The sequence below is a fragment of the Syngnathus leptorhynchus genome, chromosome 12, assembly GCF_054491065.1.
Source record: "Syngnathus leptorhynchus isolate UIUO chromosome 12, UIUO_Slep, whole genome shotgun sequence".
NCBI classification, from domain to species: domain Eukaryota; kingdom Metazoa; phylum Chordata; class Actinopteri; order Syngnathiformes; family Syngnathidae; genus Syngnathus; species Syngnathus leptorhynchus.
The window spans coordinates 11,351,205-11,363,718 of NC_141206.1; the positions used below are offsets into that span (position 1 = coordinate 11,351,205).

General features: G+C 60.0%; 4 protein-coding genes across 6 annotated transcripts; all 4 read left to right on the forward strand.

Moving 5' to 3' along the window:
* Positions 1-15: 15 nt before the first annotated feature.
* ythdc1 (YTH N6-methyladenosine RNA binding protein C1) lies at positions 16-5,700 on the forward strand. Of its 3 annotated transcripts, XM_085926881.1 has the most exons (17): positions 20-238; positions 682-783; positions 870-1,159; positions 1,273-1,654; positions 1,721-1,768; positions 1,930-2,024; positions 2,206-2,314; positions 2,383-2,500; positions 2,597-2,681; positions 2,743-2,897; positions 4,376-4,452; positions 4,606-4,642; positions 4,735-4,774; positions 4,885-4,947; positions 5,009-5,209; positions 5,277-5,440; positions 5,549-5,700. In XM_085926881.1, the coding sequence occupies exons 1-16, from the start codon at positions 211-213 to the stop codon at positions 5,433-5,435; spliced, it is 1,989 nt and encodes a 662-aa protein (XP_085783007.1). In that variant the 5' UTR covers positions 20-210; the 3' UTR covers positions 5,436-5,440; positions 5,549-5,700. The 3 variants fall into 3 exon arrangements, 2 of the variants coding, with proteins under 2 accessions (XP_085783005.1, XP_085783007.1); XR_015067796.1 differs by lacking the exons at positions 5,277-5,440; positions 5,549-5,700 and adding an exon at positions 3,122-3,804 and having other exon boundaries at positions 16-238; positions 5,009-5,095; XM_085926879.1 differs by having other exon boundaries at positions 19-238; positions 4,376-4,642.
* A 159-nt stretch (positions 5,701-5,859) lies between these two features.
* Positions 5,860-8,327, forward strand: LOC147048575 (multidrug resistance-associated protein 1-like). The gene is made up of 3 exons (XM_085926885.1): positions 5,860-6,944; positions 7,039-8,112; positions 8,181-8,327. The coding sequence occupies exons 2-3, from the start codon at positions 7,385-7,387 to the stop codon at positions 8,287-8,289; spliced, it is 837 nt and encodes a 278-aa protein (XP_085783011.1). The 5' UTR covers positions 5,860-6,944; positions 7,039-7,384; the 3' UTR covers positions 8,290-8,327.
* Positions 8,328-8,887: 560 nt separating this feature from the next.
* On the forward strand, positions 8,888-10,222 carry LOC147048576 (stanniocalcin-like). Its single transcript, XM_085926886.1, has 4 exons — positions 8,888-9,018; positions 9,079-9,221; positions 9,353-9,564; positions 9,875-10,222. The coding sequence occupies exons 1-4, from the start codon at positions 8,895-8,897 to the stop codon at positions 10,167-10,169; spliced, it is 774 nt and encodes a 257-aa protein (XP_085783012.1). The 5' UTR covers positions 8,888-8,894; the 3' UTR covers positions 10,170-10,222.
* Positions 10,223-10,668: 446 nt separating this feature from the next.
* cox5ba (cytochrome c oxidase subunit 5Ba) lies at positions 10,669-12,424 on the forward strand. The gene is made up of 4 exons (XM_085927093.1): positions 10,669-10,837; positions 11,611-11,681; positions 11,829-11,928; positions 12,206-12,424. Exons 1-4 carry the CDS (start codon positions 10,717-10,719, stop codon positions 12,316-12,318), a joined length of 405 nt encoding a protein of 134 aa, XP_085783219.1. The 5' UTR covers positions 10,669-10,716; the 3' UTR covers positions 12,319-12,424.
* Positions 12,425-12,514: the final 90 nt, after the last annotated feature.

Genomic DNA, 12,514 nt, shown 5'->3' on the forward strand with positions numbered 1-12,514 from the left:
ATTGCGTAAAGTGTTTGGTGACGTCACAAATTTAGCGGAAGATGTCACGGAGCAGGCAAGAATAACTTCCGGTCCAGACAGCCATCTTCCCATGTTCTCGCTCTCATCGTTTCTCTCGTATCTGTGACTTGCTCACGTTTTCGCTCGTCTTCGACGATAACCAAACACGTCGCCATCGAGCGCAAGTAGCGAGCTCGCGTCGGCGCAAAGATGGCGGCCGACCGCCGCGAGGACAAAGGTAGTTGGGCTAGCGTGTTAGCTTGCTTGCTCGCTTGCTCGCTCGCTTGGCCCGTTCGTTAGCTTGTCTTTGTTGAGGCTTTTGTGTCAGCCGCTCTCGCCACTCACCTTAATGATCTCTTATCGCTCACTCGGCAGCCGTTTTGTTTCCTCAACTGCACCGGCCGGCTCTCATTTCAAGGAAAATAATGATCATGTCACCTACCTGCATACCCACCCACCCACCTTGTTGTTGATGTTAATAAGATGCAAATGTGAAGTCAGAATTGTCCAAAAAAGACAGCTGCCGTCTCATGCCTGAGGGTCTAATGGTCAAATCGATCGACATGACTTTTACTAGAAGTGCTGAGCGGCCCGGCCCGATGCCGAGTCCAACTCGGTTTGAGTTAGGGATACGTGTGAATTTGAGCGGCCATTGCCTAAGTCGATTTTGTGACCTGATAGATGGCGAACTCACCGTTCTAGAGGACATTTTGACGGAAGCGCCGGATCAGGATGACGAGCTGTACAACCCTCAGACGGAGCGACACATCACCGATAAGAAAGGTAGCGCCTGTGCTGTGTGTGCGCGCCGTTTTTTTTCCTCATCTCTTTGTCATCCATCCACGTTCTTTTTGGCACGTGCGCGCTAGGAACAAAGCGGAAGAGCGAGCATTCAGAGTCCCACGACCGCAAGCGGCTACGGGGCTCCTCCGGCCACGCCCCCTCCAGGTCGTCTTCGGCCAACAAGCGAGGCTCGGGCGCGCCCCTCTCCTCCTCGTCCTCCAAGAGGTCGGCGAGCAGTCCTCACAGACGCCACGTCAGCGGCTACCGCGGCGACTACGACGAGCGCAAGAGCCGGCGAGGGATGAGAGACGCCGGGCGCAGCCGGGGAGGCGAGAGAGCCAGATGCAGACGCTCGCCCAGGGACGCCGCCAAACAGGTGCTAACAGCTCGCAGGGCGTGACCTCACCCGCCGCCGTCTGACACAACTGTTCACAGCGAACACATGGAGTCCAAAAGTCCGTCTGTATTTGTTTCCTTTGGCGCGCGCAGAAGCGCTCCAGCAGCCCCGCCCACCATCAGGAGGACAACCAATCGGAGGAGGACGCCGTGCCGGAGTACGCGTCGGAGCAGCTCTCTGGAGGCTCCTCCCCGGCCGCCGCCTCGCACGACGAAGAGCAAGAAGAGGAGGAGGTGGAAGAAGAGGAGGGCGAGGAGGACGAGGAGGACGAGGGGGACGACAACGGCGAGGAGGGGGAGGAGGAAGATGAGGGGGAAGGCGGGAAGGAAGAGGAAGGCGAGGACGAGGAGGAGTACGAGCGCCGCGGCGAGGGCAACGACTACGACACGCGCAGCGAGGCGGGAGATTCCCGCTCGGCCTCCTCCGTCAGTTTCTCCGACGGCGAGTCGGCGCGCTCGGCCTCGGACGCGTCAGGTAGGGACGGCCGCCGCCGCCGCCATGGCTTCCCGTTTGTGAGCGCCTCCTGTCCTCGTTTGACAGGTTCCGAGAAAAAGCGGGAGAAGCTTTCGTCGTCGGTGCGCGCCGTCAGTAAGTGGGCCGGCTGTTTCCCTCCCTCCCTCCCTCCCTCCCTCCCTCCCTCCCTCCCTCCCTCCCTCCCTCCCTCCCTCCCTCCCTCCCTCCCTCCCTCCCTCCCTCCCTCCCTCCCTCCCTCTTTTGGCTGAGCGCGCCAAATTGCCCTTGTTTCACAGATCCCACCAGCAACCTTCGCTACATCCTGCGCGAGTCGCGCTTCTTCGTCATCAAGAGCAACAACCACGAGAACGTCTCGCTGGCCAAAGCCAAAGTACGCCGCTCGCCTTTGCTTCTTCTTTTCTTGTCAGCCCTCGTCCACGATTTGGAAAAGCGGCCGCAGACGGCTGGCTGGCTGGCTGCCTTTTTTGTCTTTGAATGAGCCGGAGACCTGTCCTCTCCTCGCTTGCGTTTGTTCCTCGCGGCTTCGCTGACCCGCGCCTCGTCCGCTCCAGGGCGTGTGGTCCACGCTGCCCGTCAACGAGAAGAAGCTGAACGCGGCTTTCCGCTCGGCTCGCAGCGTCATCCTGGTGTTCTCCGTACGGGAGAGCGGAAAGTTCCAAGGTGAGACGGAGGACGAGTCGTGCGGGCCAGCCGCGACGGCGCCTTGACGGCCTGCCGTGCGTTTGCAGGTTTTGCCCGCTTGGCTTCCGAGTCTCTTCACGGCGGCTCGCCCATCCACTGGGTGCTTCCGGCCGGCATGAACGCCAAGATGCTGGGTGGCGTCTTCAAGATCGACTGGCTGTGCAGGTGACCTGCCCGGCGCGGCCGCCCCGACCAGGCCAGGCCCGGCCCGGCCCAACTGCCTCACTCACCTCGCCCACCCACCTCACCTTTTGTCGGCAGGCGGGAGCTCCCCTTCACAAAGACGGCTCACCTTGCCAACCCCTGGAACGAGCACAAGCCCGTCAAGATCGGACGTGACGGACAAGTAAGAGTTGCATGAGAGCAGAGCAGAGCAGAGCGCTCGTGCTGAGCCACACCTTTGTCAGGAAATCCAGCCGGACGTGGGCGCCCAGCTGTGCGCGCTGTTCCCGTTGGACGAAAGCGTGGACATCCACCAGGTGGCCCGACGCGTTCGCCACAAGCGTGAGACCCCTCCGGAAACGCGACCCCGCGGCCGCCCGCCGCTGCGCGAGCCGGGAAGGTTAGCCAACCGCCGAGCCCCCCCCCCCCCCCACTTGCCGTTGTTCTTCTGCTGCCGCCAGACCTCAGAGACGGCGACCGATGGGCTCGTCGGGCCCGGCAGCCGTTGCTCCGCTCGGCTCGGCTCGGCTCGGCTCGGCCCGGCCCGGCCCGGCCCACTGTGGAGTTTTGCTCAGTGGGAGTCCGAATGGTTTCATATGTTTGTTTGACTTTGTCTCTTTGCAGGAAGTTCACTGGTAGCCAGTTGAAGCTAGCCAAATCTAGATGGACTGTTGAAAATAAAAGCATTGGCTGGACTGATGGAAGGAAGCAGGAGGGGGCGAGGGAAGGGGGGAAAAAAAAAGACAGAGAGAGAGAGAGAAAGAGGGAGAGGGACTGCCATCTCCACTTGGACTCTTTTTTTTGCCTTTTTCTTTTTCAAAGCCTTGCTCATTTGATTTGGGGGTGGGGGCATCACTGGACTATCCCATCAAGGGGCAGGGTGGGGCGTGGGGAGGACAATTTGTCCAATCTGGTGACCCATGGACCTGATCAAATGACCCCGCATCCTCCCAGTGAGGGAGAGAGAACACTTGAAAACGTCTTTAACGCGTTCGCACGCACCAAACGAGGACGTTTTGTTGCGGTGTGTGTGTGTGCGTGCGTGCGTGCGTGCCCGGGCGGGCGGGCGGGCGGGTGTTTTGCTCTCTGCCGAACTCTAAAGTGTGTATTTGATGGACTAAAGAGAGTCTGGGGGGTTGGGGCTTGTCTTTGGGGACTGACCGGACTGCAGCCTCCCCCCCCCCCCCGACCCGACCCGCCCGTTCAAAGTAAGAGGCTTTGTTTGAACAAGCCGTTATCATGGTGGATGCAGATGTGGAAAGAAAGAAACTTTGTAGACTCCCAAGTCCACTTTTCCACCTCAAGCGGTATGTTGACCCCTGCCTGCCTGCCTGGCCTTTGATTTTCTACTATGACACTTTTTGTTGTTGTTGTTGTTGTTGTTCTCGCAAAGATTCGGAAGCGTGTGCACGGTAACGCCGTTGTCGACGCGTTGTCAACTCCTTACGCAGGCTCGAGCGCGACCGTCCCGGAAGACTCCAGGAAGGCAACCAAATTTGACTCGAGGCTCAGTAAGACTTTAATCCCGACTGAGCGACCGTAAGAAATATCACTTTGACTTTAATCCCGACCGACTGACCGACTAAGTGAACCGGAAAGACTGACCGAGGGTAGACCGGGATAAACTGAGGAGACCACCCCGGTAGAGACTTGGACCGGGAAGGCGGAAGACCAACCCGAAGCCGACAGTGAGACAAAAAAAGACGTGGACTTTTGGAGCCGGCGTTTCCAACCCAGACGTTTTTTTTTTTTGTACCCGGCCGGGCTTGTCAAAGTGCTTTGAAGGTGGAGTTGGCGTTCTTTGCAAAAGACGCGTCCTCTCGTCCTCGCCGTAGCAGCGAGCATGCGTGCGTCTTACGTGTCAACTTGTCCACGTAGGCGTCGTCTGCAAGAGTACGACCTCCACGGCAGGAAGCGACCTCGGGCCGAGTGTCCGGACTTCGACCAGCGATCAGGTTGTGGAATGAATGAGAGGCCGAGCCAAGAAGCCTCAAATGTTGTCTTTTGCGTGTCGTCGGGACGCGGCCGGCGCTGGCTGCCTGGCCTGGCCTGGCCTGGCCTGGTCGTCGCCGGGCTCACGGAGCAATCTCCTTTGCTTTCCTTCGCAGGCTTCATCCCGGACCTGCGCGAACAGCCCGTGGACAGGTGAGAGCCAGCCCCGTCTGAGAAGCGGCCCAAGCGCTAGGCTGGGCTGTGCAAAGCTCACTCACGCACGCACGCTGGTGTTCTTTTTGCAGGCGCTTCTCCAACGTGAGGCGGGACATTTTCCTCAACGGGGTGAGTGGCAAACGTCACGGCCGGCCGCTAGCGCCGGCCGCACGTCACGGCCGGCCGCTAGCGCAGGGCGCCGGCCGCCGCTGGCTAACAGAGCTTCTGTTTCCCGCCAGTCTTATGACTACATGAGAGACTATCAGCACAACGTGGGACCGCCGCCTCCTTGGCAGACCCTGGTAAGCTGCCGAGCGGAGGCTTTTTTTCTCGGCGGGACTGAGCCGCTTGCGCTGCCGACAGGCGGCGTACTCCGGCGTGGAGGCGCCCGCCCCCCACCACCCTCCTTACTACCAGCACAACCACGCGCCGCCGCCCCTGCACCAGGCCTATCACCATCATCATCACCCCGCGCTGCAGCACGAGGCCCCGCCCCCTCGCTTCCGAGACAAACAGCGAGTGGCGGCGGCGGTGCCGCCGCATCGCGCCTTCACGTCCAGTCCGGTGAGTCTCTGTTGTAGTGAAGCCGGTCCGGGAGCGGGAACTGACCGACGTGGGCTTGTCCGGCCAGCACGACTACGACATGCGCGTGGACGACTTCCTGAGGCGGACGCAGGCGGTGGTGAGCAGCCGGCGGGAACGGGAGCGGCAGCGCGAGCGAGCGCCGCCGAGGCGAGAGCGACCCAGGGAGCGAGAGCGTGATAAGGAGCGGGGCCGCTACCGCCGATGAGTCAAGTGAGCGTTTGCCTGCCGCCGCCGCGGTCCCTCTGTGGGTTCTTTGCTCGTTGATGATGGGCTGCCTCGCCTCGCTTCCCCTCCTCTGATTTCCTCCCTCCTGTGCAGGAGAAGTGACATCACGGAAGAAAAAAGGGGCAGAGTCCAGGAAGCCACTTTGCCTCCGAGGGCGAACAGATTGCTGTCCTCTCCGCTTGTTTTATTGTGAAATGCCTGCCCCTGGCCAACACCAAATAAATGACTTGTGTTCTTTCACGCTACTGTCCTGCACGCGTCTTAAGTCCTTCCGCGGCGAGAAGAAGGAGGAGCGCGGCGGCGGGCGGCGGCAGCGGCACGCGACTTTAACGGCAGCGCTCACCGTCGACAGTCCTCGGTAGCCGCTCGAGCCTTACGCTTGTCACGAGATGGCGGTAAAGTACTCCTTTTGTCTGCTTGAAGTTCCCCTGCGGTTCCTTGCTCTTTCTCAGCTGTAGAGGTGTACAGCGACCAGATGGCGGCAAAGCGCTATTTAGTTCTGAATGGAAAAACCCACAGCGTTCCGTGGCACGTAGCCCAAGCGTGTCTACTATGAAAATGAAAGGATTGCGCAAGTGCTCTTTCTGTGGCTTTTGCCTGACCCAGCACACCGGAGAAAAGAGGTCCCAACGGGCGTGTGACACATAGGTGACACACGCACGCACGCACGTCATTTGGCACCAGGGTGTGACAAAGTGGCTGACAAAGTGGTGAGCTCCCAAGCTGAGACATTGTTTGCGAAGCGCTCGGGACGACAGCGCGCCGGCCGGAGCCATGGAGGATTTGTGTCGACTGGGTGGTTTGGATCCTCTGTGGGTGAGTTGAAAGACCTTTGGATTTTCCTCCAATTGTCAATGTGTACATTGCAATGACCCCAAAAAGTGGAGCGCGGTGAAAAGCACCATAGGCCGTTGCGGCCCACGTACGTATACCAAGCCGGTATGTTATCAGGACTGGAACGCCACGTGGTACGGCAGCGAGCCGGAGCCGGGGTCAGCCAATGAGCCGCTGTTTGTGTTCCGCTCAGACGCGGGTGCTGGTCACTCACAGCCTGGGCCTGCTGGCCGGGGCCGCCGACCTGGTGCTGGTGATGGAGGAGGGCGCCGTCTCCGAGATGGGCTCCTACTCCCAGCTGCTGGAGCGCCGAGGAGCCTTTGCCAAGTTGATCCGCGACGTCGGGCTGGCTGCCGCGTTGCCTGCTTAAAAGCGGGAGCCGCTTTCTTTGCAGTCAGCAGGAAGTCGCTGTCCCGCCTGAGCTTCAGCGACTTCTCCGTCAACCTTTCCCAGGAGCAGCTCATCAGGTGAGGCGCGCCGTGCTGCCACTGGCCTCATCTCACCTCGTCTGTCTGTCCGTCCGTCCGTCCATCCTCGCTGCTGCTTCAGCTGCGACGTGAGCGGCGCCAACGCTCAGACGGCGGGACTCCAGGAAGACTTGCCTTCAGATTCTTCTGGCAAACTCACCCGCCCTGACGAGGCGCACGTCGGGAGGGTGAGTTGTCGCCGAGCCTGCCCGCCCGCCCGCCCGCTCGCTCGCCCGCTCGCTCGGCCGCCCACCAACTCAGCCGTCTTGTGTTGGCTGTCAGGTGAAGGCGCGCGTGTACGGCGACTACTTCCGGAGGGTGGGCCTGCCCTTCATCATGACCATCGTGTTCCTGTGCACCTTCCAGCAGGCCGCCTCCTTGGCCTACAGCTACTGGCTCAGCCTGTGGGCCGACGAGCGGGGCGCCGAGCAGCGGGCCGCCAACGGCACCGGCCAGGAGCACGCGCTCCGACTCTGCGTTTTTGGAGCGCTGGGCTTGACGCAAGGTCCTTTTTGCGCGCTGCCTGGCTGGCTGGCTGGCTGGCTGGCTGGCTGGCTGCCCCCCCAAGTGTTTGCTTTGCGCTATTACGCCGCCTGCCTCTGCTTGCCGCCGTCGCTCAGGGCTGGCCATGTTCGGAACGACGCTGGCCGTGGCGCTGGGCGGGATCGTGGCCTCACGCCACCTTCACGCCGACCTGCTGGACAACGTCCTCCGCTCGCCCGTGTCCTTCTTTGAGACCACGCCCAGCGGCAACCTCCTCAACCGCTTCTCCAAGGAGATAGACGCCATCGACTGCATGGTCCCCGAAGGCCTGAAGATGACGCTGGGCTACCTGTTTAAGCTCCTGGAAGTGTGCGTGGTGGTCCTGCTGGCCACGCCCTCCAGCGGCCTGCTGCTGCTCCCGCTCGCCTGCCTCTACGCCTTCATCCAGGTGCTGCCGCCGCCGCCTCGGGCCACCGCCGCCTTGGGCCACCGCCGCCTCGGGCCGCCGCCGCCTCGGGCCGGCCACGCTGAGCGCGCGCCCGTCTTTGCAGAGCTTCTACGTAGCGGCGTCCTGTCAGCTGCGGCGCCTGGAGGCGGTCAGCCGCTCGCCCGTCTACACCCACTTCAACGAGACGGCGCAGGGCGTCTGCGTCATCCGAGCCTTCGGCCAGCAGGAGCGCTTTGCCAGCGCCAGCTGCTGTGCTTGGCCAGAGCTCTGCTGAGGAAAAGCAAAATCCTCCTCCTGGACGAAGCCACGGCCGCCGTGGACCCGGAGATGGACCGCCTGATCCAGACGGCCATCCGCCTCCACTTCCGCCACTGCACCGTCCTCACCATCGCGCACCGTCTCCACACCGTCATGGACTGCGACAGGTGAGCGCGTCCGGCCAAAATGCGGCAGGCCGCTGAATGATGATGATGCGCCTCCGTTTTGCCTTCAGGATCATGGTGATGGAGCGGGGCGCCGTGGTGGAGCTGGACGCCCCCGCGCGGCTCATCCGCCAACAAGGACACTTCTACCAAATGTGCCGGCAGGCCGGATTAGTCTGAGACGGACGCTGTCCCAGATGCATGGGTGGTGTGTGTGTGTGTGTGTGTGTGTGTGCGCTGACCCCGCAGCAGCACGGGGTCGCCGCTTCCTCTTCAAGGCGCAGATAAGGCACGCACGCAGCCCTTTTTTCCACGCCCCGCACGTCAACTCTGACACGCTCACCTGTGACCTTTTCCGACACCACAAAATGATTTGTGACCACGTGGGCTAATAAGACTGATACAAATCCAGCGGAAAAAGGCTCCAGGTGCCAATCCAAATGTGGTGTTGCGCAATAAACTCTCAGTGCTTTGTCAGAGTTGGTGTGTGCGTGCGTGCGTGCGTGCGTGCGTGCGTGCGTGCGTGTTTTTGCCCGATTATTTACGCAGGATTGCGACTGCGGGTTTGTCTCCTTGTGCAAACGGTGCGGGATCCACATCGCTCCCTCCCACTGCCCCCTGGGGAGGAACGTGAGCAGAATCCAAACGACCGGGAAGTGACGGGCGCCCAACGGAACATTCTTCCCAGGGCTCGTCCCGTGACGTCAGAAAGGATCCGCGCTCCCATTGGCCCGAGCGTCCCCTAAAAGGCGCGCGCGGCCCGCCGACCCGCATCTTGCTGAAAGATGTGGCGCTCCTCGTGGTCTTGTCAGCTGCTGGTGGCGGTGGCGGCGTCCTCGGCGTGGTGCTCGGAGCCATCGGGCGCGGAGGCGGCTTCGCGCCGCGCCCGCTTCTCCTCCAACAGCCCCGGTGAGCGCTTTGCTTCTCGCTGGCCGCCGTGATGCTGACGTCTCGTTTGCGTGGGCGCAGCGGAGGTGGCGCGCTGCCTGAACGGCGCGGTGGCGGTGGGTTGCGGATTCTTCTCCTGCCTGGAAAACTCCACGTGCGACACGGACGGGATGCACGAGATCTGCGAGCTGTTCCTGCAAGCTGCCGCCACCTTCGATACGGAGGTGACAAACGCCGGCCAGAGCGCCAGAGGCTGCTTTGGCGATGCGAGCGGCGCCAAAAGCTGCGCCTGCCTGGCGGGTGCGCGCCTGCCTGACGTGCGCGCGCCCCCCCCCTCCCCGCCGTCTGCTCGTAGGGCAAGACGTTTGTGAAGAAGAGTCTGCACTGCGTGGCCCAGGGCATCGGCAGCAAAGTGTTCCAGACCATCCGCCGCTGCAACATCTTCCAGAGGATGATCGCCGAGGTGCAGGAGGAATGCTTGGTGGCGCACGACATCTGCGGCGCGGCGCGCCGAAACCCGCAAGCCTTCGCCGACGTGGTGCAAGTGCCCACGCACTTCCCCAACAGGTTGGCAGCGCCCGCGTCCCCCGCCTTCACCTCACTCAGTCAGGGCACTCTGCATTTCACCTCACTATCTCGACCCGATGCGGCCGTCTCACGTGGCTGAGACAGGCAGGCGGGCGGGCAGGCAGGCAGGCAGGCAGGCAGGCAGGCAGGCAGGCAGGCCGGCCAGCAGGCCAGCCTTCCCTCCCTCGCGACCGGACACACGTTGGCTCCCAATTGGTGCGCCTTTGTTCAGTCCATCATCGCCTGCTTTGGAGTCGATGGCAATTGCGGCACGTGCCAGGACTGACGTAGCGGCGTGTGTCGTGCGCAGGTACTACAGCACGCTGCTGCAGACGCTGCAGGCGTGTGACCAGCAGACGGTGGCGGCGGTGCGCACGGGCCTGCTGGGGCGTTTGGGCCCCGACGTGGAGACCTTCCTGCAGATGGTCCGCAACAAAGACTGCGAGGCGGGCGGAGCCGCCGCCGCCGCCTTCGAGGACCCGTCCGCCTGGAGGAACGTGCCCGTCTTCAACGTGCAGCCCGGCTTCCGGGGCCGCGACCCCACCCACCTCTTCGCCCGCAAGCGTTCGCTGGACCGCCAGGGACCCGCCGGCCAGCACGGGTAGAACATCCCGCTGTACTATGTGGGAGTATTGGGAGGACAACAAAGCAAGCAGAATCAGAAAAATAAAAAATAAGAAATCAACATACGTTTCAATTCCAAAATGAGGATTTTTGTCTTCCATCAAAACACCACAAAATGCATGTAGGAAAGGGCTACACCTACTTGACTTGTGTGTGTGTGTGTGTGTGTGTGTGCGCGCGCGCGCGCGCGGGATTGATTCCTGCGTTCATCATACAGATTAAGAAATGGCTTTAAGGAAATAGCTCATGCATACCATAGCAAGTATTTTTGGGGTTAAAAAAAACAACAACCAAAATGGATTTTTTTTAAAAGGCCATGTATGGCAAGGCTTTTTATTTGAGTTTAAAAAAAAAAAAAAGACCATCGGGGTAGTGCTTGATGTCCCGTTTCCTTCTTCTTCTTCGTCTTCTTCTTCTTCGTCGTCGTCGTCGTCTTCTTCTTCGCGGCGCCCGTCCCCTTCTTCTTCGCGTCTTCCGCCCCCTTCTTCTTCGCGTCTTCCGCCCTCTTCACATCCGAGCAGAATCAAAATGTCGGCCGCAAGGTTACTCGCGCGTTGGTCCGTGAGAGCTTCTTCGGTTCCCTGGCGCTTGGTGGGCCTCCGCCGACCCGCTGTGGTGTCCGCGCCGAGCCGCAGCATGGCGGCCGGAGGTGAGTGACGAGCCGCGGAACCTGAAACAAGGCGTAAGGGTAGCTTTGTCCGCGACAAGGACGAAGAAGCTACTGCGCTCGCTCCAAGCCTTTCCATTCATTTGTAAATGGCTTCCACTGCGATTGTGTTTCCTTTGGCGTCAATGAAGTCAAACAGTCAAAGTGTCATCTTGCCGTCCCGAAATAATGTCAAGGGAGTTGGCACTTTCATGCGGCAGGGGCTCGACCTTTCAACAGGGCCCTTTTCATCCATTCCCTTGTTGAATTCGAGTTTCCAAACTGTTGTTGTCGTCAAAGGACGGCTGTCATCGGAACGCACGACGACGAGCACGTCGACTCCTTCTGACCAACAAATGTCACGAGCGCTAAAAGCAGCATTTGAAAACTGCAAGCAACCGGATTTTTTAAATCCCAAAGGCCTCCCTCCCTCCTTTTCGTCATGTGCAAAGTAAGACAATTGGAGTAAACGACAGCTAATGGCAAAGAGCGCTTTCTTAGCTAGCACAAAGCCTGCCCTCCCTCCATTGCGCATTCCATGGCTTGTTCGGAAAGAAATGGAGGGAATGCGAGTCTGCCATTCAATTGGGTGAAAATTGGGACTCTGCCATTCAATTGGGAGTCTGCCATTCAATTAGGTGAAAAAAATTGGCCAATTCAACATCAAGAGACGTGCCATCAATAGCAAGAGTAAATGTCAAATGCTGAATCCAAAAGATGACCAGGTTCAAATGTTACACTGGGAGCCATCTAATATGCCTGCCGTGTGGCTTCAGGAATCCCCACGGACGAGGAGCAAGCCACTGGCCTGGAGAAGATCATCATGAACGCCATGAAGGAAGGCTCGGTAAGAATCTGAAAACGAGGCCGTCGCTTTTGCAATTATCATCGGCGCGGGAAAATTCCAAGAACTGATTCGTCGGCCAATTCGTGAACGCTGGGTGGGGGAATCATTTACTATCGGTATAAAGGTACCATGTGCGCTGTGCTTCAGGATCCGTACAGCATGTTGAAGCCCAAAGAGTACGCCGGTTCCAAAGCGGATCCTCACCTGGTGCCCTCCATCACCGACAAGAGGATCGTGGGATGCGTGTGTAAGTAGCTTCCACGCAAAGTCCGTCACGCTGCCACGTTTGCGTACAGGCGAGCCCCTCCGCCCCGCCCCACCCCACAAAAATGGAATATTTCCATGGAAAAATCCTCTTTACTAGTTGGCACCCCAAACTAGGCGAGGGCTGGCTAGGCTCAAGAAAAGGCGAGAAGCTAGCTGAAAGTAGCTCAAGCAAAAGCCAAAGAGCCGGACGCGCCCCAAACTTACACCAGGCCCATGATGTGAGCGAGCGAGCCTAACTGAGTCGGGTGTGTGCGCAGGCGAGGAGGACAACACGGCCGTGGTTTGGTTTTGGCTCCACCAAGGCGAGGCCCAGCGCTGCCCTTCGTGCGGCTCCCACTACAAACTGGTGGCCCACCAGCTCCCCCACTAGGACGGGACCCGCATCCGCTCGCTGGACGTTGTGGCAAAGGCTGCTTCTTCTTCCTTCCTTCCACGCTGACGACGTTGAAATAAAAAGCCCCGTGTGTGGAACGCTTGTTCTGGCCTCTGCGCTATTTGCATGAGCAATGTGCTCAGTCTTTTGCCAAATGAGAAATATTTGAATGTTTTCAAATAGCTTTTATTAA

Bases quoted from the DNA above. Each gene is read 5' to 3' on its own strand.
- ythdc1 (XM_085926879.1), top strand. From the start codon at position 211: ATGGCGGCCGACCGCCGCGAGGACAAAG. The intron at 239-681 runs GTAGTTGGGCTA...GTGACCTGATAG, and splicing joins CGACCGCCGCGAGGACAAAG to ATGGCGAACTCACCGTTCTA. The intron at 784-869 runs GTAGCGCCTGTG...CGTGCGCGCTAG, and splicing joins ACACATCACCGATAAGAAAG to GAACAAAGCGGAAGAGCGAG.
- cox5ba (XM_085927093.1), top strand. From the start codon at position 10,717: ATGTCGGCCGCAAGGTTACTCGCGCGTTGGTCCGTGAGAGCTTCTTCG. The intron at 10,838-11,610 runs GTGAGTGACGAG...GTGTGGCTTCAG, and splicing joins CCGCAGCATGGCGGCCGGAG to GAATCCCCACGGACGAGGAG. The intron at 11,682-11,828 runs GTAAGAATCTGA...GCTGTGCTTCAG, and splicing joins ACGCCATGAAGGAAGGCTCG to GATCCGTACAGCATGTTGAA.
- LOC147048575 (XM_085926885.1), top strand. From the start codon at position 7,385: ATGTTCGGAACGACGCTGGCCGTGGCGCTGGGCGGGATCGTGGCCTCA. The intron at 8,113-8,180 runs GTGAGCGCGTCC...TTTTGCCTTCAG, and splicing joins ACCGTCATGGACTGCGACAG to GATCATGGTGATGGAGCGGG.
- LOC147048576 (XM_085926886.1), top strand. From the start codon at position 8,895: ATGTGGCGCTCCTCGTGGTCTTGTCAGCTGCTGGTGGCGGTGGCGGCG. The intron at 9,222-9,352 runs GTGACAAACGCC...GTCTGCTCGTAG, and splicing joins CCGCCACCTTCGATACGGAG to GGCAAGACGTTTGTGAAGAA. The intron at 9,565-9,874 runs GTTGGCAGCGCC...TGTCGTGCGCAG, and splicing joins CCCACGCACTTCCCCAACAG to GTACTACAGCACGCTGCTGC.